This window comes from Notamacropus eugenii, chromosome 4 (assembly GCF_028372415.1).
Source record: "Notamacropus eugenii isolate mMacEug1 chromosome 4, mMacEug1.pri_v2, whole genome shotgun sequence".
In the NCBI taxonomy this organism is placed as follows: domain Eukaryota; kingdom Metazoa; phylum Chordata; class Mammalia; order Diprotodontia; family Macropodidae; genus Notamacropus; species Notamacropus eugenii.
In genome coordinates this window covers 120,969,622-120,996,056 of record NC_092875.1, presented here as the reverse complement: position 1 = coordinate 120,996,056, position 26,435 = coordinate 120,969,622, and the positions used below count along the sequence as shown (strand labels likewise).

Genomic DNA, 26,435 nt, shown 5'->3' with positions numbered 1-26,435 from the left:
GAATGATGATAGAATTTGTGATGGGGGCTGGAACTGCACCTGTAATATCATTGGAGTAGGGAAATTGTCAGGTGAGGAAATTCCCTCTACCAATGCAAGTTGCTTGTCGTTGGATTTCCCAGTAAGGAGGGTCATAATTGTGTCAGAGCTGATGCTCCTTCCACTATTGTTAGAATTACTAATTAATAATAGAAATTATTAGAATGTAATCTTGTAAGTAGGGATTGTTTCATTCATTGTGATGGCATTTTAAGTTAGTCAATTAGCACTTTGTGGTAGGCATGGTGCTAAAGGATAGGGATGTAAAGAAAGTCAAAAGACAATCCCTGATCTCAAGGAACTCATGATCTAGAGAGAGACGACATGCAAAGAGGGGCAACTGGTGGTGCAGGAAACAGAGCAGTCAGGAAGGCCTCAGACATTTATTGGTTGTGTGACTTTGGGCAAATCACTTAACCCTGTTTGCCTCAGTTTCCTCCTCTGTAAAGTGGCAGACCACTCCAATATCTTTGTCAAGAAAACTCCGAATGGGGGTCAAGAAAAGTCAGACATGACTGAAATGAGTGACACATGCAAACAACTATGTACAAGGCATATTCAGGATAAAGGTAGGGTAGTCCCAGAGGGAAAGCTCCACAGGGAGGCCTGGGAAAGGCCTTCTGCAGCAGGAGTGATTTTTAGCTGAAACTTGAAGGAAACCCAGGGAGGCCAGGAAGGGATTGGGGGGATGAGGTGCAAACGCAAGAAAAGCCCTATGTAGAGGAGCATAAGCCTAGAGCTCTATAGGCCACAAAGCCAGGGACTATTTTTCTAAGAAACAAATCCCTTCCTCAGCAGAGTCAAAAGTTCAGTAAAAAAAAAAGTCCAGTCAAGACATCTCTGCCCCGCCCCTCTAACTCCGCCCCTAACGAGACCCCGCCCCTTCCTCACCGTTCCCGCCCCCAAGCAACAACCTGCCCCCCCGCTCAGGCCTTCCAAGCCCCGCCCCCCACGCTTCCGCTAAGACCTCCTCAGACCCGCCCCTCGGGCCCCGCCCCCTCGGCTCCGCGGCCCCGCCCCTCCGCGGCCTCCGCCTCAGCGTCCGCCTCTTATTAGGCTGTCCCCTTTCCCAGGCTTTCGCACCGCGCTTCCTCGGCCTGTTGAAGGAGGGCGAAGGGACAGCCGGGCGTATTCGGCCCGGGCTTGCCCGCCCGCCCGCCCGCCATGGAAGGAGAGGGATCCGTTTCCCGAGGCTACCAGCCAGCCAGCCCGCCCCGGGACGCCTGCACCTACAGCAGCTGCTACTGGTAAGGGGCCCGAGCCCCGCCCCCGCCCCCGCCCCGGACCGGCCTAGGTCTGTCGTAGGCGCCTTCCCTGGGCCCGGCCCTGCGCCGCCCTGGCCCCGCCCCTGGCCCCGGGCACCCCCGAGCTTCTCCGCGCTCGGCCCGGGCGTGGCTTCGGGTTCTGCGGAGAGGCTTCTAGGCCCCGGAGCCGAAGCTCATCCAGGCCAGCCCCCGCTCCCTACCACCCTTTCGTCTTACAGATGGGGAAACTGAGGCTGGGAGCGCTCGCCTTCCCTTCATTCAGTAACGGGAGGGGGACTCGGATCCCAGCGGCCGAGGTGGCTGCTAACCAGGACGGAGTCAGGATTTGAATCCAGGGCTAACGGCTCCAGAGCTCTGGTGGTTCTCCCTGCTGGCGACGACAGTAACTCTTTCCGGGTAGAGAGATGGAGCTGGGAGGGACGGGCTGTTTCATGGCAGGGCCTTATCGTAAATATAACTTGCGGGCGGCGAGGCGCCGAGAATACTTAGAATAAATGATACCTTTGTAATCAGGTGAGTATGGGAAATGAGGGCCACCCTAGGAGCTGATCCTGGTCATTAAGCACTCATTAGACTAATGAGGCGGTAAGTGGAGCCCTAGAATTGCATTCTGGAAGACAGGGATTTCGGTCCATTCACCGACTCTTACTGGTTTAGGCAAATTGGGTCTTTAGTTACTTGTCCCAGAAATGGGTAATACTCTTACTAAGGCTCTTGGGAGCAGCACGTTTTCTAAATCTTAAAAACACTGCGGAAATGTGAACCCTTATAATTTGCGATGATAGTTCAGATTTCTGTAGTGCTTGAGGGGTATATGTTTTCCCATTTAAAACCAGAAAACAGATGAAAATGCATATTCTAGTGCTTTCTATTTAAACATTTGCCCTAAGTCGCTGTAGACAATTTTAGGCTAATATTAGAAGTAAAATAATCAAAATTAGATGTCTGAGGAGGCAGAGGTATAATGAGTATTCATTTTTAATCATAATAAAAAAAATAGCTAAAGTTTTCTTAGACTTTAAGGTTTGCTAAGTGTGTTTACTTGTTAATTCATTCGAGCCTCACATCTTTGTGAGGTCCTATAGGTAGTAAGAACCCCATTTTGCAGATGAAAAAACTGAGACTTAGCTAACCTTAATGATTTACCCATAGTCTACACTTAGTAGGTATTAGAAGTGGCATTTGAATTGAGGTTTCTTTGCCTCTAAGTCTGAACCTCTGTCAACTATGCCAAATTACCTCTCTTTCCTTTAGAAGTAAGTGATAGGTTTGTTATTTCTCAGAATTTCAGGTTCTGGGCTTTGAGAATCTGGAATTTAGAATCAGAAAGAGCTGGATTTAAATCTCACCCATATATATATATGTATATATAGCTGTGTCAAATCAACTTCAGATCATTGGTTACCTTATCTGTAAAATGGGACTAATGTTACCTACTTCCCATGGAGTTGTGAGGATCAAGTGAGAATGTATCTGAGTGTTTTTGTAAACCTTAAAACAGCACACGAACAAATGTTAACAAACTTTTTAGTTGCTTATATGGTAAAGTTTGATTATGTTGTGCTTAGAAAAATATAAGTTTTGTCACTAAGTAGCTGTCAGATCTGGGACATGTACACCCCTTTACCTCCTTGGGCCTTAGTTTTTTCATCCATAAAATGAAGGGCTTAAATTGAATTATTTCTTAGGTACCTTTCTAGTTCTAATTATTTCTTAGGTACCTTTCTAGTTCTAATGGTACCTTCCCAGTTCTAATCTGTACTAATTTAATTTCCTAGGACCTTAAAACTTTGAACTGTAAACCATAGCACCAATGCAATATTCACAGTGCCCACAGCAGCCATGAATATCATGGGGCAATTCAGAATCCTGAAATACCATAGACTCTCTGCATGGAAGGCAGAACCAAAACATTTATTCAGACCCAAATCCATCACAGCCACTCTTATACACAATAACAATGCAGAGGACAACACTATCCCCAACCCTTCCCCCGCGAGGCTTCCCACAAACCAGGTCCATTACACTCATCACAAGCAGGCTCTCTTAAACAAAATCACAATCACAAAATCATTCAGGCTACCCAGGAGCCTGCATCCTTCCTACCTCTGACTGCTCTCCAGACTAACTTCCTTTCAGCTCTGCTGTAGCTCTGCCTCTTCCTGCTTCACCCATTCAGCAAACTCCTCCCACCACAGGCTCCATGTGGTTTAATGGGCCTTTTAATGAATAGGAAAGATTTTGCAATTCAAATTACCATTAGAAGAACTTGACAGAAATTTAATAATTTTTATCTTTTCCCCTGTCTTTTTAGTAAAGGTATCATGGAATGATTTGGGGGAGATAAACTCAGGAGTATGTGTACCTAGCGGTGCTTCTATATGTTTTGCCTAGTCAGTGGAGAGCAGTAGGACCAGGCAGGTACCACAATGGCTTAAGAAATTGAAAGACTATATTTTATATTCACTGGTTACAGTTTCTAATGCCATTCATGTTACTCATTTACGTGTTATTTTCAGTCATAGGCATAGCTACCTAGAAGCTGTAGAAACAGATTAACCTACTTGGTATACCTCAGAATTGGTATGGCTGTATTTAAACTCACAATTTTAGGTAGCTCATAAGATAGGAGAGACATGGGCAGAGTTCTGAAGACGTCCGTCATTGTCTGTAGCTGCTAAGGACTAGAGCCTTAAATACATATTCCCTGGTGAAGAGATCACAGAATGGTTAAAGATCTGTTGGGCTACAACTTTGTAGCTAGATGATAATATGGTCATTTTATTCTCCTGTTTAAAAAGAAGAAATAACATTTTCTTTTAATTTTATGAAATAAAAATGTTGAAAACCAAATGCTTTTATTTCAGTGAAGAAAATATCTGGAAGCTTTGTGAATACATAAAAAACCATGATCAATATCCTTTGGAAGAATGTTATGCTGTCTTCATATCTAATGAGAGAAGAATGGTAAGTTGCTAACTAGTAGCAGGGAAAATATGCAAGCTTTAGGACTGTATTTTTTAATAAAAGCCTATGTTACACGTGAGAGACTAGGTGGTATAGTGGATAGAGTACTGGACTTGAAGCCTGAAGAACCCAAGTTAATATCCTACTTTAAATGCTTACTAGCTATGTGACCTTGGGAGAGTTACTTAGCCTCAGTTTTTTCATCTGTAAAATGGTGATGATGATAGCTTCCCAAGATTGTTATGTGGACTGAATTAGATCATATGTAAAGCACATTGCAGACCTTAATATGCTATAATAATGTTAGCGATTATTTTATTGTAACTATTGTTTTAAGTTGTGTAAATGGACATTTGGATAAACATTAAAGTGCATTGTTAAGGTAGAATTTGCATAGTTTTGTCTTGCTATATCTGCAAGTGAAATTTACCTATAATAGTCTCCTGCTATAATTATAAATGTTCTTTCTCTTAGCATAATTTTTGTTTCCTTATCAAGGTAATAATATTGAGTAGTAGGAAGGGGACTGGATTTTGAGACAGAAAATTTTGGATTTGAGTTTTGTCTCTGTCACTTAACTCTCACTAGCTATATGACCATAGGTAAGTCCTATAATTCCTTTGAATTTCAGTTTCTGCATTTGTAAAAGGGAAATTAATAATATTTTCATTATCTACCTCACAAGATTTTTATGAGGAAACACTTTAAAATTCTATAGTGCTATATAAATGTCAACTCCTGTTATTATTATTTAAGAGTTAATTAGAATTCTTGGAATTCAGGTACCTCCTCATGATTATGTATTCTTAGAGAAATTGGAAGTAAAATTAACCTTAAAGAAAACATGTTATGGAATCATAGGATTTCAGAGTTGGAACAGCACTCAGAGGCCTTCTAGTTAAACTCTTACCTGAATTAGAATCTCCTTTACATCATAGTTATCAAGTGGTCATTTAGCCTTTGATTGAAGACTTCTTTAAAGGGGAACCCATTTTACTTTTGAATAGCTCTAATTGTTAGGAAGCTTTTCCTTAAGTCAAACCTAAATCTATCTTCCTATAACTTCTATCCATAACTTCTAGTTTTGTTCTCTGGGACAAAAGCATCTACTACTTCATATCTGACTAATTTTATATCAGCTTTTATACCAATATGAAAGATTAAATTCAAAATTCAGCTTAACTGAAATAACCTGTATTTTGTAGATCCCAATCTGGAAGCAGCAGGCCAGACCGGGAGATGGACCTATCATTTGGGTAAGGCAATCAATAAATGATTTCTGGATGGTATTTACTTTATTGGTGATAAATGATGATGAAGATAGAGGTAAGGCTAAAATATACTTCATGACTTAAAAGGATTCATGATTTTGTTAGTGTGGTTACTTCTACTGACAGTGTTTTCAGAACCAATAATATACATTATTAGAATTAATCTTCTTGAGACTAAGGCTAGTTTCTTTTTTATACTTGTATTCTAAATGCCTAGCACAGTGTCTTGCATGTGGAAGACACTTAATGAATGCCTGTTGATTGAGTGACCTAAATTCCATCTTTTCAGTGCTTTAGTACATAGTCTTTGTGACTTATGGCTGAAAGTTTTATCACTGTGCAGCTAAGAAAGGAAGTGGAGGTATTGATGGTAGATGACTTTCTCATTGAATTTGACTGTGAAAGAGAGGAGAGATATAGGATGATAGCTAGAGAAGATTAATGGATCAAGTGAGGGCATTTTTGGGATGAAGGAGACATAGAAGTGCCAGTAGGTATCAGGGAAGCAGCCATAGGCAGTAAGGGACCGAAGATGCCTGAGTGGGGATCACAAAGGAGATAGTCTGTTGGAGCAGATGGGATGGAATGAGATCACTTGTGCATAAAGAAAGGTAAGCCTTGTGAAGGAGAAGGGCCATCTCTTCACATGAAGCAGGGTAAAGGAAGAGGTGTTTGGTATGAAGTTTAAAAAGTTTGAGAGACACAGTTTCTGAGTAATTAATCATTTTGTTGATGACGTTAGCATATTGTCACTAAAAGGAATGATCATTTGTCCATTTCTCTTGGACCAAAGAGGAATCATGGTGGTGGGCTCACAGTTTATATGTCCTTAAAAGAGTTGGTGTTCCTGAGGGTGGCAGTCAAATCTGATTAGTTAACAATGAGTGGATAAATATTATAACAAGAGGTGGGCTTATTCCATGGAGGGTCTTGGGGTATGTGACACTGAGAATTTTGGTCAAAGAGATTTATCAATTTCCATATTGCCCATCTGACCAAAGGGAGAATTCACATTTTCTTAGACCTATCTGAGTAAATACAATGAGCAGGGAACCACCCATTTGCATAAACTTAGAATTTCCTTATTGTGTTTGATTAGAACTTAGAAATTAGAACTTTCCTGGCTGGGTAAGTCTTTGCCCAAGATTTCCCTCACTAGTTGATTTCTGGATGAGGAAGTAGAAAAGGGGAAAAACTTTGGTCTGAATTTAATACTTAGTTATTAATATATGAAAGAGATAATTATTTCTGTCATGGGAGACTACATCTGAGTGAAATGAGATTCTCCCTTTCCCCATATATCCGGTCGGTTGCCACAACTTATCTTCTTTCATAACATCTCCACATCTCACTACTCTCACAGCTATCAGTTTAGTCATCATAATCTCTTACTTAGATTATTGCTATGGCCTCTTAATTGGTTTCTCAGTCTCAGATCTCTCATTACTTTAGCCCATCCTATACACTTCTACCTTAAATGTAGATTGGACCATATGAGCACCCTACCCCATCTACTCAAGTGGATTCAACCTGTCACCGTTAAGATAAAAATCTAAACTCTGTTTAGCTTTTAAAGCCCTATACAGCCTGGTCTCAATCTGTTTTTCCACTCTCAATGTACATCATTCTCCTACATTCTAGCAACCAGCAAAACTGTACTCCATATGTACTGTGTGCCTTTGTAATGGCTATTTCACATGCCTGGAATTCACTTTTCTTTACTTCTGCTTCAGAGGCCCTCTCTTCCTTTTGAGACAGTTCAGGTACCATTTTGCACATGAAACCTTTTCTGAGCTGCCAACTGCTAACATCCTCATTCCCAGGAATATCACAGCCCAAATCCAGAATTCCTACATCAAAGAAAAAGTACTACAAGCATCCAGGAAGAAGCATTTCAAGTACCAAGGAACTACAAACAGGATTATATGAGACTTGTTATGTTCCAAAAGACAAAAGATATAGGATAGCACACAAGAATAGCTTACTCTGCAAGCTGAATGTCATTCTAACTGGGAAAAATGGATCTTTAATGGAATAGAGAATTCACAAGCATTTCTGATGAAAAAAATCAAAGCTGAGTAGTAATTTTGAAAAACAAACAAACAAAAACACTTACCAAGAAGGTAATTTGGAAGGAGCTATATCTAGTGCTACCATTCTAATAGAGGGAGCAGAAACAAATTAATATTTTCTAAGAGCATTTAAAGAGTTAAAAAAGGCAAAACAGCGAGTGTACTGGTTCTGTTCTCTAGGCTAGAAGAGGGGAAAGAATGGAAGGTAAATGGAATTCTCTGGTGTAGAAAGTAGAAAAGAACTTAATATGGCTCATAATTGGGGTACATAAACATGGAGGAAGGGGTTTGTGGCATCAGATTAATCTCACTCTTCTCTGAAATAGACAAAAGAAGAATTGAACACATGTATACATACGTAATTCAGTGTAGATATACACCAAACTCAACAGGGGAACAAGGAGAAGTTAGAGGTAGGGGCAGGAGAGTGAAGGCTTAAATGAGAGCATAATACTGAGAAAGGAAGAGTCACAAGCAAAACAGATTTCCTGATCCTGAAGGGGAAAACTGAAAGGGGAAAAAGAAAGAAACAAAAATAAATAAAAGCAAATACCTAGAATCTAACGCAGTGCCATAGATGGCCAGACAACTGTGGAATGGTTGAACAAATTCTTGTATATGAGTGTAATGAAGTATTATTGCACTGTAAAAAATGAAGAGATTATTTCAGAGAATGTTGGGAAGTATGAACTGACATTATGAAGTGAGCAGAAGGAGGAGAACAAATTATACAAGCACAGCAATATTGTAAAGAAATACAACTTTGAAAAATTCGAGAGCTGTGATCAGTTCAATGGTAAACCATATTTATAGATGACCTGTGGTGAAGCATGTTGTTAACTACCTCCTGATATAGATGACAGACACAAGAAACAGTCATGTATTTTGGGATATAACTAGTTCTCAGTCTTAGCTGCATCCTCTGTAAAAGTGGATAATCATTCTTACACTAACTACTACTGCACAGGCTTGTTGTGAGGAAAATGCTTTGTAAACCTAGTCTTAACTTCTATTGTCCCCTTTCCTCTTCTTCCACGGAGGTAAAAAGAATCTGCCAATTAGTGGGATGGGTCATGCTGTAGAGTGCTTAGCTATGACAATGATTTTGTGGTAAAGATTATGTATCTATACTTCTCTCTTGCCCTTAGCAACATCTGTCTTCTTAAACAGCTCATTAGAAAAAAAAAATGAAAATTACATGGCAGAAAGATGAGCAACTGTACAAATTTATGTGGGAATTTGAAAATTTATTTTATGTGGTTATCAACTTATAAATACTGAATCTATATTGGTTATAAAAAGGGAAGAAGCCAAAGCCCTTTCCACTTGACTTCTTCCAGTCTATAGCATGTAATAGCTTAAAATGTTCTCCAAGATAATTCATCATTAGTTTTTACCATAGATTACTACAAGATTACTTAATTATGATTAACTTTTTCCCCTCATCTCAATAATAAGTTAAAACATAAATATAACAGGTGGAAGTAATGCTACAGTTATTTTATTCTTAAATCATCAATCTCCTTATCTTTTAAATGATTCTATTCTAAAAAAATACTTTTTTGCACTTAATGGTATTTTACTTTTTCCAAATACATGTAAAGATAGTTTTCAGCATTCATTTTTGTAAGATTTTGAGTTCCAAATTTTTCTCCCTCCTTCCCTCCCTTTCCCAAAACAGCAAGCAATCTGATATGGGTTATACATATATAATCATGGTGAAAATATTTGCACATTACTCATGTTGTAAACGAAGAATCAGAACAAAAGGGAAAAAACCACAAGAATGAAAAAACAAAAAAACCAAAAAAAAGTGAAAATAGTATGTTTCAATCTGCATTCAGACTCCATAGCTCTTTCTCTGGATGTGGATAGCAAAAGAACAATACTTTCTTTGTTCAGTAGACTTCTGCTAGTGATATAGCAAAATCAGTATTGAATGTCAGGTCCAAGTTCTAGCTCTACTGTTTATTATCTGAGTGACCTTGGATGGGTGGTTTCATTCAAATTCTCTACCTCAGTTTTGTATTTTGGAGATAATAATACTTGGAACTACCTACCTCAGGATTGTGAGGAAAGGATTTTGTAAACCATAAAGGGACATAGAAATGTGAGCTATTGTTATAGTTATCAAATGACTTAGTTAACTGAGGCTTTTACTCCTAGGATTACCATGTTGTTTTGCTTCACGTTTCAAGTGGAGGACAGAGTTTCATTTATGATCTTGATACTGTATTGCCATTTCCATGTCCCTTTGACACTTATGTAGAAGATGCCTTTAAGTCTGATGATGATATTCATCCACAATTTAGAAGGTAAGCAAGTTAATAGTGATTTATCTGCTCTTTGAAGTGGGAGCCTAACAGCTGATGTAATTTTATTTTACTTATCTTACCACATGTATAGCTATTGCCAGTCATCCATTTACTTCCACATCACTGTGGAGCTGGCAAATGGGCTTGACTCAAAAGCATTATGTACCAGTGGGGACTTTTTGTGCTGGGTAGGAAAGCTCCAGATATATTCTCACTGTTTCATTACCCCAGAGGGTGGGAGGGAGCAGAGCCAGCTCCTTTTATTACTGAAAATTGTCTCACGTTCCACCTTTTGAAATGTGTGCATATTTTACTTATGCAATATATATGCAATCTGATAGACCAATGTCACTGATACAAATGTTTGATTTAATTTTAGAAAATTTAGAGTTATTCGAGCAGACTTGTATTTGAAGAACTTTGCATCTGACCGATCTCACATGAAAGATTCCAGTGGAAATTGGAAAGAGCCTCCTCCGCCCTACCCCTGCATTGAAACTGGAGGTAGACTACTACTACTTTGTATTTGTGTGGTGCTAATATGTTATTTCAGCCTTACAGAACAGCTTTTTTCCTCTCTAAAAATTATTATTGATCTTACAAAAATTTTGTGAAGTATGAGATGGCAGGTGCTAGTATTTTTGGTATATTTACTAGGTAGGGAAATGAACACTGAGAGATTAAATGACCTAATCTACTTTTCACAGTTTATTTTATTGATTACTGTTTTACCTGCCCACCCTATATTTGGGAAATAGTGAGTGAATCATTAGTGCAGTGGGCAAAGGAGATTATGGAAGAGGAAAGACAAATTCATGATGGTTGGAGGTAACTAAAATATTAATTTGACTGCCACTAGGTAAATGGACTTCCTGAAAATTGACATCAAGTGATTAAAAATTAATCATCATATAAATTAAATATAGTAAAAAGCAGGCAATAATGAATTTCTATATTTTATTATCTTCCTTTTCTCAAGCTGCTCCTCCTGCCAGTTTCCTTATTTATGTTGAAAGTAACCTTATCTTTCCAGTAAACCTCAGCATGACCTTTGACTCCTTCCCCTCACAACTTATATTCAATTAGGTGCCAAGTCCTGTTGAAGAAATGAAAAAAAAACCCCAACCTTTTTGAAGCCCTGGGGAATTCAGGAACAGAGTCCAGGCTTGTGGTGGGAGGAAGATGAGGTTGTTAGCTGGAATATAAGCAGGATGGCAAGGATCTGACTAGGAATGGCATGTAGGGTGGTTTCAGGTAAGAGAAGGTAAAAACGAATCTCTCAGAGGGTGGATTTGGTTAGAGACCAGGGTTGTGGAGGGAGGGAGATAGGAATGATCACAAGCAAATAGCATAGGGTGAGAAGAAAAAAAAATTCTTATCCCTTCTAGAAAAAATGGATCTATTAATAAAATGATTCCACTCTTAAATAGCAACACTTAGCTTCTTTGAGTCTCAGTTTTCTCATCATAAGATAGCAATAATAGTATCTGTCCTATTTTACTTTTTTTTGTGAGAACAGTGCTTTGTAAACTAATGTATGGTGTGCACAATGCAAGCTGTTTTAATTGTGTACTGGCATGGTTAAAGAATATGGTGGATTACTGTGACATGGGTGAGGGAGACTTAGAATTTCAGTCTTCTGGAATAATTTTAAGAGTCAGTGTGGTCCTTTATAAAATAAAAAAAAAAAAAGTACTACTTTTGGCTTCTTTTACATGGGCTGCATTGTTCATTTTACTACTCCGTAAGAAATAGTAATGTTTATGTGAATAAATTACTCAGAATGTAGACTTGATTTGACCACAGGGAAAGGGTTTGACATGTATCATGTTCTTCCTACACCACCTGCTGACTCATCTGTGAAATATTGGCTCACAGCTTTTTATCTTTAAGTCTTTAAAAAAAAGAAAATGTATTAGGGAGTTGCTTTCTCAATAAGGTTTTTCAGGGAACCTGGAGTGCCCAGTCATGGTTTACTATTTATTATCATTAATATCTGCTAACTGTAAAAATGAGAAAAATATTTTCAATTTAAAAAATTCACTCCAATTCTTTATGAGCTGTATAACTCCTGTGAGATATTAACATATATTCTTTGTTTTTGATTTGTTTTGAGTTTGTGAATAAGAAAACTTCTGTCATCTTTGAAATTTTTAATAACTAAAAGATTTCTCTTTCAAAATTGTTTAATTTGTGACTTTCAAAGGTGTGTAGTAGGGCTATTTAGTCATTTGGGAAGATAAGACAGAGATACAACAAATTGATTTTGAGATGTAATGGCTACCTTTGTTAATAATTGAATTTTAATGAGAAGCTTTCTCATAGTAGATACTGATTTTAAAGGCTGCATTTATTATAAGAATAAGTGAAAATGGATGTGTGTGAAGGATTCGTTATTTATTCTTTGTTAGACAAGTTCAGTGGTTTTCTTTCAATTTTATTAATCTCCTTTGATTTTCAGGATTTCCAATTTAGTATTTAATTGGGGATTTTTAACTTGTTCTTTTTTTAAAATTTTTTAGTTGCATGCCCAATTCATTGATCTGCTTTATCTCTATTTTATTAATGTAAGCATTTAGAGAGATAAATCTTCCCTTAAGCACTGCTTTGACTGCATCCTATGAATTTTGGTATGTTGTCTCATTGTCATTCTTTATAATGAAATTATTGATTATTTCTATATTTGTTCTTTGACTTACTCATTCTTTAGGATTAGATTATTTAGTTTCCAATTCTAATCTATTTTTCAAAACCCTTTATTGAATGTAGTTTTTATTACATTGGGATCTGAAAAGGATGCATTTAATATTTCTGTTTTTCTGCATTTGATTGTGAGGTTTTTATGCTCTGATGCATGATCAGTTTTTGTGTAGGTGTCATGTACCATTGAGAAAAATATTCCTTTGTATTCGTATTCAATTTTCTTCAGAGGTCTGTCATATCTAACTTTTCTAAAATTCTATTCACCTTTTTCTTTCTTGTTTATTTTTTTGGTTAGATTTATCTAGTTGTGAGAGGGGAGAGTTGAGGTTTCCCACTACTATAGTTTTACTGTTTCCTTCCTCATTTAATTTCTATTCGATACATGTATGTTTAGCATTGACTTTACTGTGTTGGAAAAATGTAATTTCCTTCCTCATCTCTTTTAATTAGATCTGTTTTTGCTCTATTGCTACCTCTCTTTTTTTTTTTTCTTACTTCAGCTGAAGCATAAGAGATTCTGGTCTTGTTTCTTTTTTTCACTCTGTGTGACTCGGCTGCAAATGTGTTTCTTGTAAACAGTGTACAGTAGGATCTGGTTTATGATCCACTCTGCTATTTGCTTCCATTTTATATGTGTGTTCATCCCATTCACATTCACAGTTATGATTACTAACTGTGTATTTCCCTTCATCCTGTTTTCCCTCTGTTTATCCTTATCTCTTTCTCTCCTTTTACCCTATCCCTCTTCATTGGTGTTTTGCTTCTGACCACTTCCTTGCCGTTTGCCCCTTTTTCTATCAGTGCTTCCTCCTCTTATTTTTATTCCCCCCTCCCCTCCTGCTTCCCTAAAGGGTGAGATAGAGTTCTATACTCAACTGCACATGTATGTTATTCTCTTTTTGAGCCAATTCTGGTAAGAGTTAGGTTCAAGCATTGCTCACTGCCTCCACCCTCTCATCTTTCCCTTCAGTGTAGTAGCTTTTTCACACCTCTTCATGTGAGGTAAATTTATTCCATTTTGCCTCTCCCTTCCATTTTCTCCCACTGCAGTCTTCTTTCTTACTCTTTAATTTTTTTGGCTATCATTCCATCATGATCAACTTATATCTGTACTCTCTGTCTGTGTATACTCCTAATTGTCCTAATAATAAAAAAGTTCTTAAGAGTTACAAGTATAATCTTCCCGTATAAGAATGTAAACAATTTAGCCTTGTTGAATGCCATATGCTTTCTCATTCCTATTTACTTTTTTATGCTTCTCTTAAGTCTTATATTTAAAAATCACATTTACTGTTCAATGTTGATCTTTTCATCAGGGATGCTTGAAAGTCCTTTATTTCATTGAAGATCCATTTTTTTCCCTTGAAGGGTTATACTCATCTTTGCTGGGTAGATGATTTTTGATTGTAATTCTAACTCTTTTGCCTTCTGGAGTCTCATATTCCAAGTCCTTCTTTAATATAGAAGCTGCTAAATGCTGTGTATTCCTGACCGTGGCTCCATGGTATTTGGAATTTTTTACTTTTGGCTGCTTGCAGTATTTTCTCCTTGAGCTGGGAGCTCTGGAATTTGACTGTAATATTCTTGGGGGGTTTTCATTTTGGGATCTCTTTCAAGAGGTGATAGGTAGATTCTTTCAGTTTCTACTTTGTTTCCTGGTTCTAGGACATCAGGGCAGATTTCTTTGATAATTTCTTTAAAAGTGCTATCCATGCTCTTTTTTTGATCATGGTTTTTCAGATACTCCAATAATTCTTAAATTCTCTCTCCTGGATCTATTTTCCAGGTCACTTGTTTTTCCAGTGAGATGCTTTAGATTTTCTTCTATTTTTTCATTCTTTTGATTTTTATTGTTTCTTGATGTCTTGTGGAGTAATTAGCTTCTACTTGCCTAATTCTAATTTTTAAGAAATTTTATTCATTGAGCTTTTGCATTCTTTTCCATTTGGCCAATTCTACTTTTTAACGAGTTGTTTTCTTCAGTGAATTTTTGTACACCTTTTTCTATTTTTTGTGCCTCCTTTACCAAGCTGTTGAATCTTTTTTCATGATTCTTTTGCATAATTCTCATTTCTTTTTCTAATTTTTTTTTTTACCTCTCTTATTTGCTTTTTAAATTCCTCTTTAAGCTCTTCTTGGAATTCTTTTGGACCTGAGACCAATTCACATGTCTCTTTGAGGCTTTGCATATGGCAGTTTGATATTATTGTCCCCTTCTGCTCTTCTGAGTTTGTGTTTTAATCTTCCCTCTTACTATAGTAACTTTCTGTGGTGTTTAATTTTTAATTTTTTGATTATTTTTTTCCCAGCCTATTTCATGACTTTTATGTTAAAGTTGGGCTGTGCCCCTTGTGTTGGAGGGGGCACTGTCCTAAGCTTCTTGCTGAGGGGCATGGAGCCTTGCTGTTGGGCTATGCTGGGGGCTCTGGGGCCTGGCCAGACACTGCCTGTACTGGACTGTACTCCCCTTTTGCCCCAGTGAGGCAGACCTTTCTAGCTAACCTTCTAAGTTGTTTTGGGCTGGAAAATTGTTTCATCTTGTCCTTTTCTTGGTTCTGCCACTCCAAAATTTGTTTGGAAGTGTTATTTTATAGTTGTTTGGAAGTGAATTTGGGAGGGTTCAGATGAGTTCCTACCTCATTCCATCATCTTGGCTTTACCAACCATATTAGCATATCAGAGGAGAGAAGTAGCACGTACTAGAATTAATGCAAAAGTAGAATTGACAAGAAATAACAACAGATTGGATATGAGAGGTGAGAGAGAGTAAAGAGTCCAGGATAATACCTAGGTTGTGAGCCTGGCCGCCTGGGAAGTTAGTTGGTGGCAATTATAGGGAAACTAGGAGGATCTTGAGGGGAAAGATAACGAGTTCAGTTTTAGTTAGTTTAAGATAATAATAAATAAATAGATAATAATACTTAAAGACATTTATTTAGTGCTTACTATATGCCAGGAACTATGTTAAGCCCTCTATGATTATTATCTCATTTAATTCTAACAACAGCTTTGGGAGATAGGTGCTGTTATTATCCCCATTTTATAATGATGAAACTGAAGCAAACAAGTTAAATTACTTTCCCAAAGTCACACAGATTAAGTATCTCAGGCCAGATTTAAACTTAGCTCTTCTTGTCTTTGTTTTATCCATTGAGAAGTATAATAGGTGTTTGGAAATGCAAGACTAGAGGCGTTTGAGAGGTTAGGGCTGGATAACACTTGTCATCCATAGTGTAGCAGAAATACTTCATGTCAAATCAATTTTGAAAAGCAAAAGGTGATAAATTGCTTTTTGTAGAATTTTTTCCAGATTTTTCCCCCTCATATTTTGCAATAAGTGTGAAAAATTACAACTTTCATAATTACATAGATCTGAGAATTTTCCATCACAGTGATTTATTTTTAAAAATTATTTTTATTTATTTCTTCAAATATTTCCCAATTACATGTAAAAAAATAGCAATAATTTTAAAAAATTTTGAGTTTGATCCTCCCCCTCCCCACTCCTCGTGAAGACAATTTTATTTTATTGTATATATAAGGTCATGCAAAATATATTTCCACCTTAACCATGTTGCAAAAGACACAAAAAAAACCCCAATAAAAATACAGAAAGTAAAAAATCAGTATGTTTTAATCTGCATTCAGAGTTCATCACTTCTCTCTGTGGAGGTGGATAACATTTTTCCTTATGGGTCCTTTGGAACTCTCTTGGATCAGTGTCTTGATCGTGGTAACCACATCTTTCACAGTTGATCATCCTTACAATATTGCTGTGACTGCAACACAGTGATTCTTCACCTTGTTTGTTGTGGACCTCTGGTGAAACCTCTGGACCCTTTCTCATACATAACATAAATTTAATTTATTAATTAATAATTTATTATTAAATTTATTACTTAATTAATAATAAATTTAATTAATAAATTTTTAAATACATAACATAAAATACACAGGCTAAAAAGGAAAATGGCTATATTGAAACTATATTGAAACACATTTATCAAGATATTTTTTAAAAAAGTTTATTGACCCCAGTTCAAATCATGAAAATGTATGAAGAAGAAAAAGTAAGTTTTATTTCCCCAATGGTCATAAAGATTATAATATAGAGTTGGTCATCATATAATAGTATCTTTTTGTATGTATATGTATAGTATTTCTAAATACTGTATATATTCATATACATGAATAAGGTACTGTTTTGGAAAAAGCACTGAACTGTGAATTAGAGGGTCTGAGTTCTAGTTTTCTCTGTGTCATTCACATCTCTAGTTCTGTTTCTGAAGGAAAATATTGACTACAGACTCTCCAAGGGGCTTCTTAACTCTAAAATTTCATGAAATTCTGCCCTTCTATGCAATGATTTACTATATGTTTTCCTGTTTACTCTCTTTAAAATAGACATTCTTCTGGCTCTTTGAATTATTATGTTGTGATTAAGTGAAAATTATTTTTCTCACTGTAAAATTCTTTTTGTGCATTCTCTCAGCTTCAAAAATGAACCTGAATGATTTTATCAGTATGAATCCTGAGGTTGGATGGGGAGCTATATACACACTACCTGACTTTGTACATCGATTTGGCAGTAAGAACTGATTTCAGCATGTGGACATGGAAAATGGAATAATTCTGGGGCACATATTTTCTTTTCCTTTTGCATGATGTGAATACCAACACCCTCCAGGTTTGTAAATAGTTTACAATGAGATTGGCGCAGAATTAGATTTTTCTATTTTACTTAATAAAATTGAAATTTGAGTGCACACATGTAAAAACTGAATAAAAGTATTTTTGTATATCAAGAGTTTGTTTGCTTGATGTAATGAATAATTTCTAAGTTATTCCTGTCAATTTTTTGGTGTGCTTGAGCAAATCTTTATCTTTTTTAAGGTAAAAAGTTTTGATAGATATTTGATGTTAGTTCTTCATGCTTATTTGTAAATATGTTGAGCTACACTCTTCTCTCCTCTTTTCACCCAACTCCTCCCAGCACCTCCCTCCCTCCCTGCTATTAAGCTTTCTGAGGACGACGATAATGTTTTATACCATTTTGTAATCTCATCACAGTGAATTATGCATAGTAAAGGTCAGTAAACCTCTGTTGATTTATATAATGTAACTATGTATGAAAGGGTAGGGATACTATAGACAGAAAATAGATGATAGACTTATAGACTGGAGGAGAATTTAAATGTCATCTAATCTGATCCCTGTATGGAATATACATCCCTTAGTAATCATTCTCAGTAATTGGTCATTCTATTCATAATCAACTGAAGCAACTCATTCCATTCTGAACAGCTTTAACTGTTAGGAAGTTATCTTTACTGATTCATAACCTTTTCAGAGTTGCAGTATTCCTTAGCATTTACCTAAAAGTAATATATCGTTTAAGTATAATTAGTGTGTGTTAAAATTACTCTTAGGGTCTGTAATGACCTCTTGAAGGTTGGTTTAGTAGTGAAATACTAATCCTGATAAAGGACAAAGGATACTTAAATTAGCACAAAACATGAGAACTTATTTGAGTTTTGCTGGTTAGCTTTCTATCATGAGGATGATACCTGTGTTCAGCACCTGTGTTCTCCGTAGACCTTGAATCAGGTATTGCTCATTTAAATAGTGTAGCTATAGTGTAGTTACTATACTTCCACTGTAGTAGAAAGAGTATTGGATTTTGAATTCTAGCCCTGGATTTGCCATTAACTAGTCTGGGGACTTTTGCTAAGTCAATTCTCTGGGCCCGAGTTGTAGCATCTATAAGATGAAGAGATTGAACTAGGTAATCTCTTGGATTCAGTCTTTTCTAATCCTTATATATCCCAGAACCTACAATTAGTTTTCTTACATAAAATAGGCAATTAATAAATGTTTGTTGATTGGTATTTGTATAACAGCTTGAACTTTATAGAGTATTTTCATAGGTATCATTTGATAGTTCTGCAAAATAACAATCATATTAATAATCATTTTTAGGGTGAGGAATTTGAAGCTTCGAGAGGACAAGTGATTGCAGATAATGCAAAGCTGAAAGGGATAGCAGAGATAGCTAACACAGTTGGTGACAGGCTGTAAAAATAGGAGCCAAAATGTTGGGCCAGAACTAATAACATGAAATTTAATAGCGTCAGAGGTAAAGTCTAAAATTTGGGTTCAATATATTTACTTAAGAAGTAGAAGGTGGTGAGCCATACGTAGAGAGCAATTTTTCTGAAAAAGATCTGGAGATTTTAATGGAGTGCTAATTCAGTATGAGTTAACAGTATGATATAGCAGCCACCAAAGCAAGAGGGGAATAAGAACTGGGAAGTAATTATCCTACTGCCTTCCATTCCTTCTGGAACAATGTGTTAATTCTTGCACCATAGTTTAGGAAGGACATAGATAAGCTGGAGAACATCCAGGGGGAGAAGAACCAGGATGGTGAAGGTCCTCAGGTTCATGACATTATGATGATTGGTAGAAGGAACTAGAGATGATTAGCCTATCTCCTTAGGGGAAACATAATTGTTTTCAAGTATTCAAAGAGTTGTCATATGGAAGACTCACAGTGTTTGCCCCAGATTCTTGAACTAGGACTATAATTGGAGTTGCAAAGGAGCAAATTTAACTTAATGTTGAGAAAAACTTCCAACAGCTATCCAGAAATGAAATGAGTTATCTTAGAAGGTAGATGGGTTAGACCAAACTGCTTGCACATTTTATTCTAACTCAAATTCTGGGATCCATTATTGTCACAGAGTGTCTTAAAGGCAGGGAACAGAGCCAGGACTAGGGTGTTCTAACCCAAGTCTTTTAATTCAGTTCAGTGTTCTTTTAGTGTACTGTAGTACTGCCTTGTAGGCTGATTGGAGTACTGATTGGAGTTCATTGTGCTACATAATGTTTCAAAATGTTCTTTTAGGTCTTAAGCAATTTGATAGAAAACTTAATTTTTATGGCTTGTAAAATATGTGGGCCTAGTTTCTTAGATAAACCAGGAAGAGCTTGAAAAGGCAAATTCAATTTTACTGAGAGATATTTAGCTGCCTTTACATTGTTTTACACTTTTGACACTTGATGACTGCTGATCCAGGTCCATGTTTTAGGGGTTAATGTATTTTAAGAGAATTTCATTTTGACTTATTAATAATATATTTCTGTAGTAATATACATATATTTATTAAGTGTCTACTTTGTGTAGGGTACAATAATAACTAATGCTTATGTAGCACTTAAAAATTGCAAGTCACTTTTTATGTATTATCTCACCTGAACCTCACCAACTAGAATAATTCTAGAAATATTATTATCCCTGTTTTACAGATGAGGAAACTCAGAAAGGTTAATTGTCTTGCTCACAGTTGCACAGCTATAACATATGAGAGGTTAGGTTTGAAACTCCTGCTCCCAGGTCCAGTAGTATCCATTAATTACCTTACTGTCTGTATAAAGTATGGTTGAAAATAAAGAAAGGAGGGATTATGAAGCAGCATTATAGAAACAAACACTTTCGCACAAATTATGTCAGAGGGTGACTGAGTGTAGTCTGAAGTCTGAATTTAGGTTTTTTGTTCTTTATTTTTTTGGCAGTCACATTAGCAATACTCCAGTCTGTTGTCTACCTATGTATGTCTAGTGGACAAAGCTGACTGATACATTCTCATGGGTTGCCTTCCTCCTGCAATTGATAAATGTTTGAAAAGGAGGAATCAGATTTGCTTATTTCAAATTAGAATATTGTTCCAGTTACCACATTAATTTGTTACACATGCAGATTGTTTTACTTTAGGCAGAATCTTTTTGAAGGGCAGCTTGTCCTTGTGGATAAAAGTATTGGACTCTCAGAGTAAGAATACTGGAGATCAAATCTTTCCCCACAAACTTAAGAGTTTTGTGACCAAGGGCAAATTACTTCATTCTATGAGTCACAGTACCTACATCTGTAAAATGGGAAGGATACTTGAACTACCTACCTTATATGTTCATTATGTGGAAAGCATCTTGTAAAACATTAACGTACACTATAAATGTGAGGGTTTTTTTTTTTTAAACAAAATCCTGCTCTCTCTACCCCTGAGTGTATTTTGATTGCTACCGTTCTATGCTTTTTCATCCTACATGTTTTTTAAAATTTTGTTAAGGCCCTGTTATGTGTAAGGGATTATGCTAGATTCTGGGGATACAAAGACAAAAATGAAAGTCTCTGCCCTTAAGCTTATGTTTTACTTGGATTGGTGGAGAGCTTTTCCATATTGAGTGCCTGAATAATAGGACACAAAATAGCTCCGGAAAATACTTAGGACTCTACATGGGAAATAAATTACAACCATTTTTTGTCTTTAGGGGATTCCCCATGGTCAGATTCCCTGCTCACTAGGAAGACAGAAGGAGTGGAGTCAGGAAAGATGACTTGGAAAGAACCTGTTGACCTATTGTAGATGGATAATTGATGCAATGTATCACATTTATGTCTTTGTATAAATTCTTCATAGAGTATCCATCCAACTTACTAGTGGCCTTTGGTTCTTTATGTATTTCATGGGGTGCTGGGGTTGCATTTAGGCTGCTCATGTGTTATCTCTTGCTCTCATTACATGACTGCTTCACCTTTTTTCATGTCCTACATGTCATTGATGTTTCCTTTACATAATTTCTCACATGAGAGACATTCTTAACGGTTTTAGCTGTTTACTTCTGGCATCCATATTTCTGTTTCCCTTTGGGTCATCTGCAATTTTGGTTCTTGTGATGTTTCATGAGTTGTAGCAAAATAGCATCCCTGGGAGAATATTGGTGGTAAAAGATGGGCTTTGGCAACAAGGAGTCATTTTCTTGGGATCGTTGAACATGCTGTGTATTTTCCCAGATGTGATCTAGCTTATTTTCCTCCAGTTCAGTCCTTGGCTGCACTCATTGTTCACACATACATACATATGTAATATGTAAGAGATGGACAGTGGGCACATTATAATCTAAACAGTGTTTTCATCTGCTTTATTTTGATTGTGCTTATTGAAGAAGCTTTGTTGTATGCTAGGGCTTGATGAAATTAGTACAATGTTATCTGTGAAAAGGGATTTCTGAAAAGCCTTTCCAACTGTAGAGAATTTCCTTTATTTGGCCTGTGTATCTTGTATGTACTTATTTGTTAGCATATTATCTTCTTCATTGTAATGTAAATTCCTTGAAGGCAAGGAGGACTGTTTCTATGTTTTTGCCTTTTTTTTTTTTAATATTCCCCAGCTCTTAGCATAATGCCTTGCATATAGTAAAGTTTAATAAATACTTATCAATTAATTGCATAATTATAATTCTTTCTAAACTATGGTGTCTAGAATTGAAAACAGTGCTTTAGTGTTGTCTGATCAGGACAGAGTGTAACAGTACTGGCAGCTTTTATCTTTTAACCTCTAGAACATTGTCTAGCCTTTCCCAAGGAACTTAGTACCTGGCTCACAGTTTTCTCTGTTCCAAATCCTATCCCTATACTTGGTCATATCAATTTCCATGTTGATGTCCCCTCAAATATCCTCACTTTACAGTTTATCAGGTTCCTCAACTCCTAGGATCCACCATTTTACTACACCTCATCCACACAGAGAGGGTCATATTGTTAATCTCATTATTATCCATAAGTATTCTACCTTTACAATTTCTTAATTCTGAAATGGCTCTCATAACTTCCTGTTATCTTAGCTTTCCCGGAGTCTTTCTTCAACCATTATCCATCCTCACTCCAACTTTGTCATTGCACTCCTTTCTGATTTCACAGGCCATCATCTCTTTTGCCTTACTTTCTTCCTTTCAAAATCTTTAACTTCTAGTTGCTTAGTTCTGCTTTACACTGTATTCTGTCCTTGAGTACCTTGGCTTCTTCACCTACTTCTTTTCCAGACTCTAATCTTGGATTACTCTCACCACCCACCTTTTGCATGTCTGCTTCACCACTAAGGGAAGATGTACCTGCAGACTGGTTCCACTAAAATTTTGTTATCTTATTTCAACTGGGCCTTTACTGCTTCACACCAATCCTTTTATTAGTCCCTGATCAGTTCTTTTTTGCAGACTATGCAACAGCTGGTTCAGATCTTTTTTTTTCTTCTTGAAATATCTGTAAAGCTACCTCCTCCCTCCATTTCAGGAGTGGGCCTTGCTTTTAACTTATCTGAAAAAGGAAACTACCCCTCATTTACTCTTTCCTCCACAATTTCGTACTTCAAATTACCTCTCCATTATATTTCATCGTGTCTTCATTTTCTCTAGTTTTGGAGGGTGAGGTGACCCTCCCTTGACATCCCTGACTCCTCTACTTGTGCCCTTGACCCCATCTCCTCCAGTATCCTCCCAGAATTTGTCCTCCCCTAATTTTCAACCTCTCTTTATCCCTGGCTCTTTTTTTTTTTTTCCTGCCTATACCTTTCCCTCCCATCCTTAAAAAAATATCACTTGACCCTTCCATTCTCTCAGACTTTCTTTCTGTGTCTCTTCTTCCTCTTGTAGCCAAATTTCTAGAAAAAGCTGTCTGTACTCACTGCCTGGCCCACAGTACACTCTTAATACACATTTATTGACTGACTGACTTCCTCACCTCCAACTTTGTCTCAACCTCTAACAATATGGTTTCCATCACTGCTTCTCAACTAAAACTGCTCTCTCCAAAGTTACTAGTGATCTCTTTATTGCCAAATCTGAAGATTTTTTCGTAGGCCTTATCTTTTTAAAGTCTTGTCTGCTGCAGCATTCTGACACTTAATCGTTACTCTTTTCTTTTCAGATGCTCTCCTATGTTTTTATGACATTATTTTGTTATTCCCTTCTTGTCTGTCAGACCATTTTTACTACTATGTCTTTTGTAAGTTCATTCTTCACAACTTGCCAGGTAATCATGGGCGTAACCCCAGGCTGTGTTTGGCATTCTCTGCGCTTTTATCTGCCCTCTGTTATCTCCCAGGGATTCAGCTCTATGCAGGTAACTCCTAAGTCTACATAGACGGTGCTCATGTTTCTTCTGAGTTCTAGTCTTGCATTTCCAGCTGCTTGATAACATTTCAACCTAAATTTCCCTACACATTTTAAAGTCACACATTCAAAATAGAACTAATTATATTTTCCTTTAAACCTCACTATCCTTCTGACTTTCCTGTTTCTGTTGAGAATACCACCATTCTTCCAGTCACCTCTGTTTACAACTTTTGAGTCATCTTGGAAACTTTACTTTCTGTCACTCCAACTCCCCCCCATCCCCCACTGGTTTCCCAGTTAGTTGATATATCTTGTTGGTTCTTCTTCCTCAATATCTTTCATATCTGTACACAACCACCTTAGAAAAGGCCTCTCATTAACACTTGCCTGTATTATTTTAAGAGCTTTCTAATTGATCTTCCTGGGTTCTGTCTCTTTGATCTCTATTCCATCATTTGTTTATCTTTCTCTGGATTAGGTGTCAGGACAATATTTCTTTTAGGAGTTTGGTAGGAGCTCTTTCCTAATTTTTTCAAATAACTTTGGAACTTTGGAATTAATTGTTCTTTAAAAGTTTGACAAAATTCAACTGAAAATCTATCTGGTCCCAGGTTAGTTGTTTTTCAAACTTTCATGGTTCCTTTATGGCTTGTTCATTTTTATTTTTCTGAGACTGAGTTATTTAAAATGTTCATTTCTTGTTCTTTTAATTTAAATATTTTTAAAAATATTTGTCCATTTTATTTATTGTCAAGACAAGTGCTAGGCACTGTGCTAAGCTTTATAATCATTATTGAGGCACATAGGCGGTATAGTGGATAGGATGCTAAATTGGGATCAAAATTGGGAGAGGGTTTAAATGTGAAATGTGGGGTTTTGAAGATGGTAATAGAGATCAGAGAGGGCAACATGGATGATATGGTATTTGATCTGTCCCCCAAGAATGCATAGTATTTCAACTGGTGGGGAAGAACATTTCAGGCATAGTAAATGTCATAAACAAAGCTGTGGGAGTAGGAAAGTATATTTGTTCAGAATGGGTGAGTAGTTCAGTAAGCATAAAGACAAAAGGGAATGGTTTTGAGACAAGGCCTAGAAGAGGGTATATGGCACAGCGAAAAGAGCACTGACTTGGGAGTCCAGTGATCTTAACCAAGTTGCTACCTGTCCAGGGGAAAGAGTTTCCTGATCTGTTAAATGAGAGGGTTGGACTAGATAACTTTCTAAGCTTCCTTCCAAATCAAAATCCTTTGACCCTAATATAAATGGTAGCTGTTAATGTTTTTCATTCCTGTTTTCAACCTCATTTAATTTAATATCTAATATATATGAAGTATTATCTTTGGAGCCTAGGAATGATGCAAAGATGGCTAAGAAATGATCCTTGCCCTCCAGGACTTAAAATCTAGCCAGAGAATGCCTGAATTTGCAAAGAATGTTTTCTTTTTCATAGGGAATTCTCACATATAAAAACTACCTTCACCAACCCAGACTGCAGTCTCTCGTTGACTTGGTAGATAAATCCTAGGCACATGGAAATTAAGTGAATTGTCATATAGCTATTATATATTTGAGGCAATATTTGAACTGTCTTCCTGACTCCAAATCTAGTACTTCATCTTTTACTGCAGAGGCCCACATTCCTGATAGAAGCCTGAACCAGATGTAATTGGGAAATATTTAACAAGTAAATATTTAACAAAGTAAAAAATACTAGGTAGTTTTCTAAGTCAATATGTGGTCCATAGGTATCATTATGTATGGTTTAGTGACCCGTTTCAATTCAAATTTGACACCATTGCTTTACACCATACTGCCTCTATAGTCAGAGGGATACAGTATGAAATGATGTATATACATCAAGATTCTATAATTTTGTCACTAAATGTACCCTGTCCGCTGTTGCAGGTTATAATTCTGATATCACATGGTGGATGATATTTAGGAGTAGCTATGGCCCCCGAATTCATTGTCCTGGCAACATCCTCAGATGAGACATACAGTGCATCATTGGATATGTGGTTGAAGCATTTTTTAGCTTGATAGGACCTCTGTGAGCTTGTACTCTCATGGTATAGCCTTCAGAGATCCAGGGGGTCATTCATGGTGGTGAAGCATTAGAGAAAAAACTGTAGTGGAACATAATGTACTAATGAAGAAGGTAATAGGATCACAAAAGTACAAAGTACTATACAGGAATAGAGAAAGGAAACATCATTTCTGTTTGGGGAGATCAGAAAAAAAATTTTCTAGAGGAATTGGCATTTGACCTGGGTTTTGAAAAGATGGGTAGTATTTCAGAAGGCATATGGGGGTAGTAGGGGGTGAAAGGGACAAGGAATACTAATTTAGTTGTCGGAAATGTCATAAGCCATTATAAAGTCAGCAAAGCCCCAAGCGTATTTGAGGTAGTAGGTGAGTTTGGCTACTGATAGGCATTGTGCCATTACTCTTTTCTCTTTTCAGGTTGAATACCTTGCTTTTATTATAACTGTGAAACTGCTTAAATGAAGCTTGATATAAAAAACCAATAATCTTGGACTGGGGTTAGTTGAAGCAGGGAGACCAATTAGGAGACTATTGCAGTAGTCTGGGCAAGAGATGATGAGGGTCCAAACTATAGTGGTCATGTGTTAAGCTTATGCCAAGAAGCTGGAAATGGTCCAGACAGAATAACAATTAATAAGGTCTTTTAAACTTAACCCTCCAACTTACCCTGCCCACCCCAAAAAACCCCAAAACAAACAACACAGTCGTTACTCATGTTGAGAAGCCTCCCTCTTCGCTTTACTTCAGGCCTATCAGGTAACAGGATGAAAGGACAGGGCTGTATTTTCCTCTCTTTCCCCTGAAGCT

The 26,435-nt window shown here is 36.9% G+C and overlaps 1 protein-coding gene across 6 annotated transcripts in view; it reads left to right on the top strand.

Annotated features, from left to right (window-relative positions):
* Window positions 1–26,435, top strand: part of NTAQ1 (N-terminal glutamine amidase 1) — an 86,330-nt gene that overhangs the window by 1,295 nt on the left and 58,600 nt on the right. For 2 of the 6 annotated variants that reach the window (XM_072603171.1, XM_072603170.1), the window contains 6 exons: window positions 1,113–1,286; window positions 4,172–4,271; window positions 5,477–5,527; window positions 9,781–9,929; window positions 10,309–10,433; window positions 17,125–17,437. In XM_072603171.1, the coding sequence (XP_072459272.1) occupies window positions 1,204–1,286; window positions 4,172–4,271; window positions 5,477–5,527; window positions 9,781–9,929; window positions 10,309–10,433; window positions 17,125–17,231 (615 nt within the window). In that variant the 5' untranslated portion in view covers window positions 1,113–1,203 and the 3' untranslated portion in view covers window positions 17,232–17,437. Of the gene's footprint in view, window positions 1–1,037; window positions 1,287–1,386; window positions 1,818–4,171; window positions 4,272–5,476; window positions 5,528–9,780; window positions 9,930–10,308; window positions 10,434–11,015; window positions 11,363–17,124; window positions 17,438–26,435 lie in introns of those variants that run through there. The other 4 variants (XM_072603172.1, XM_072603173.1, XM_072603174.1 and 1 more) reach the window with 4 other exon arrangements.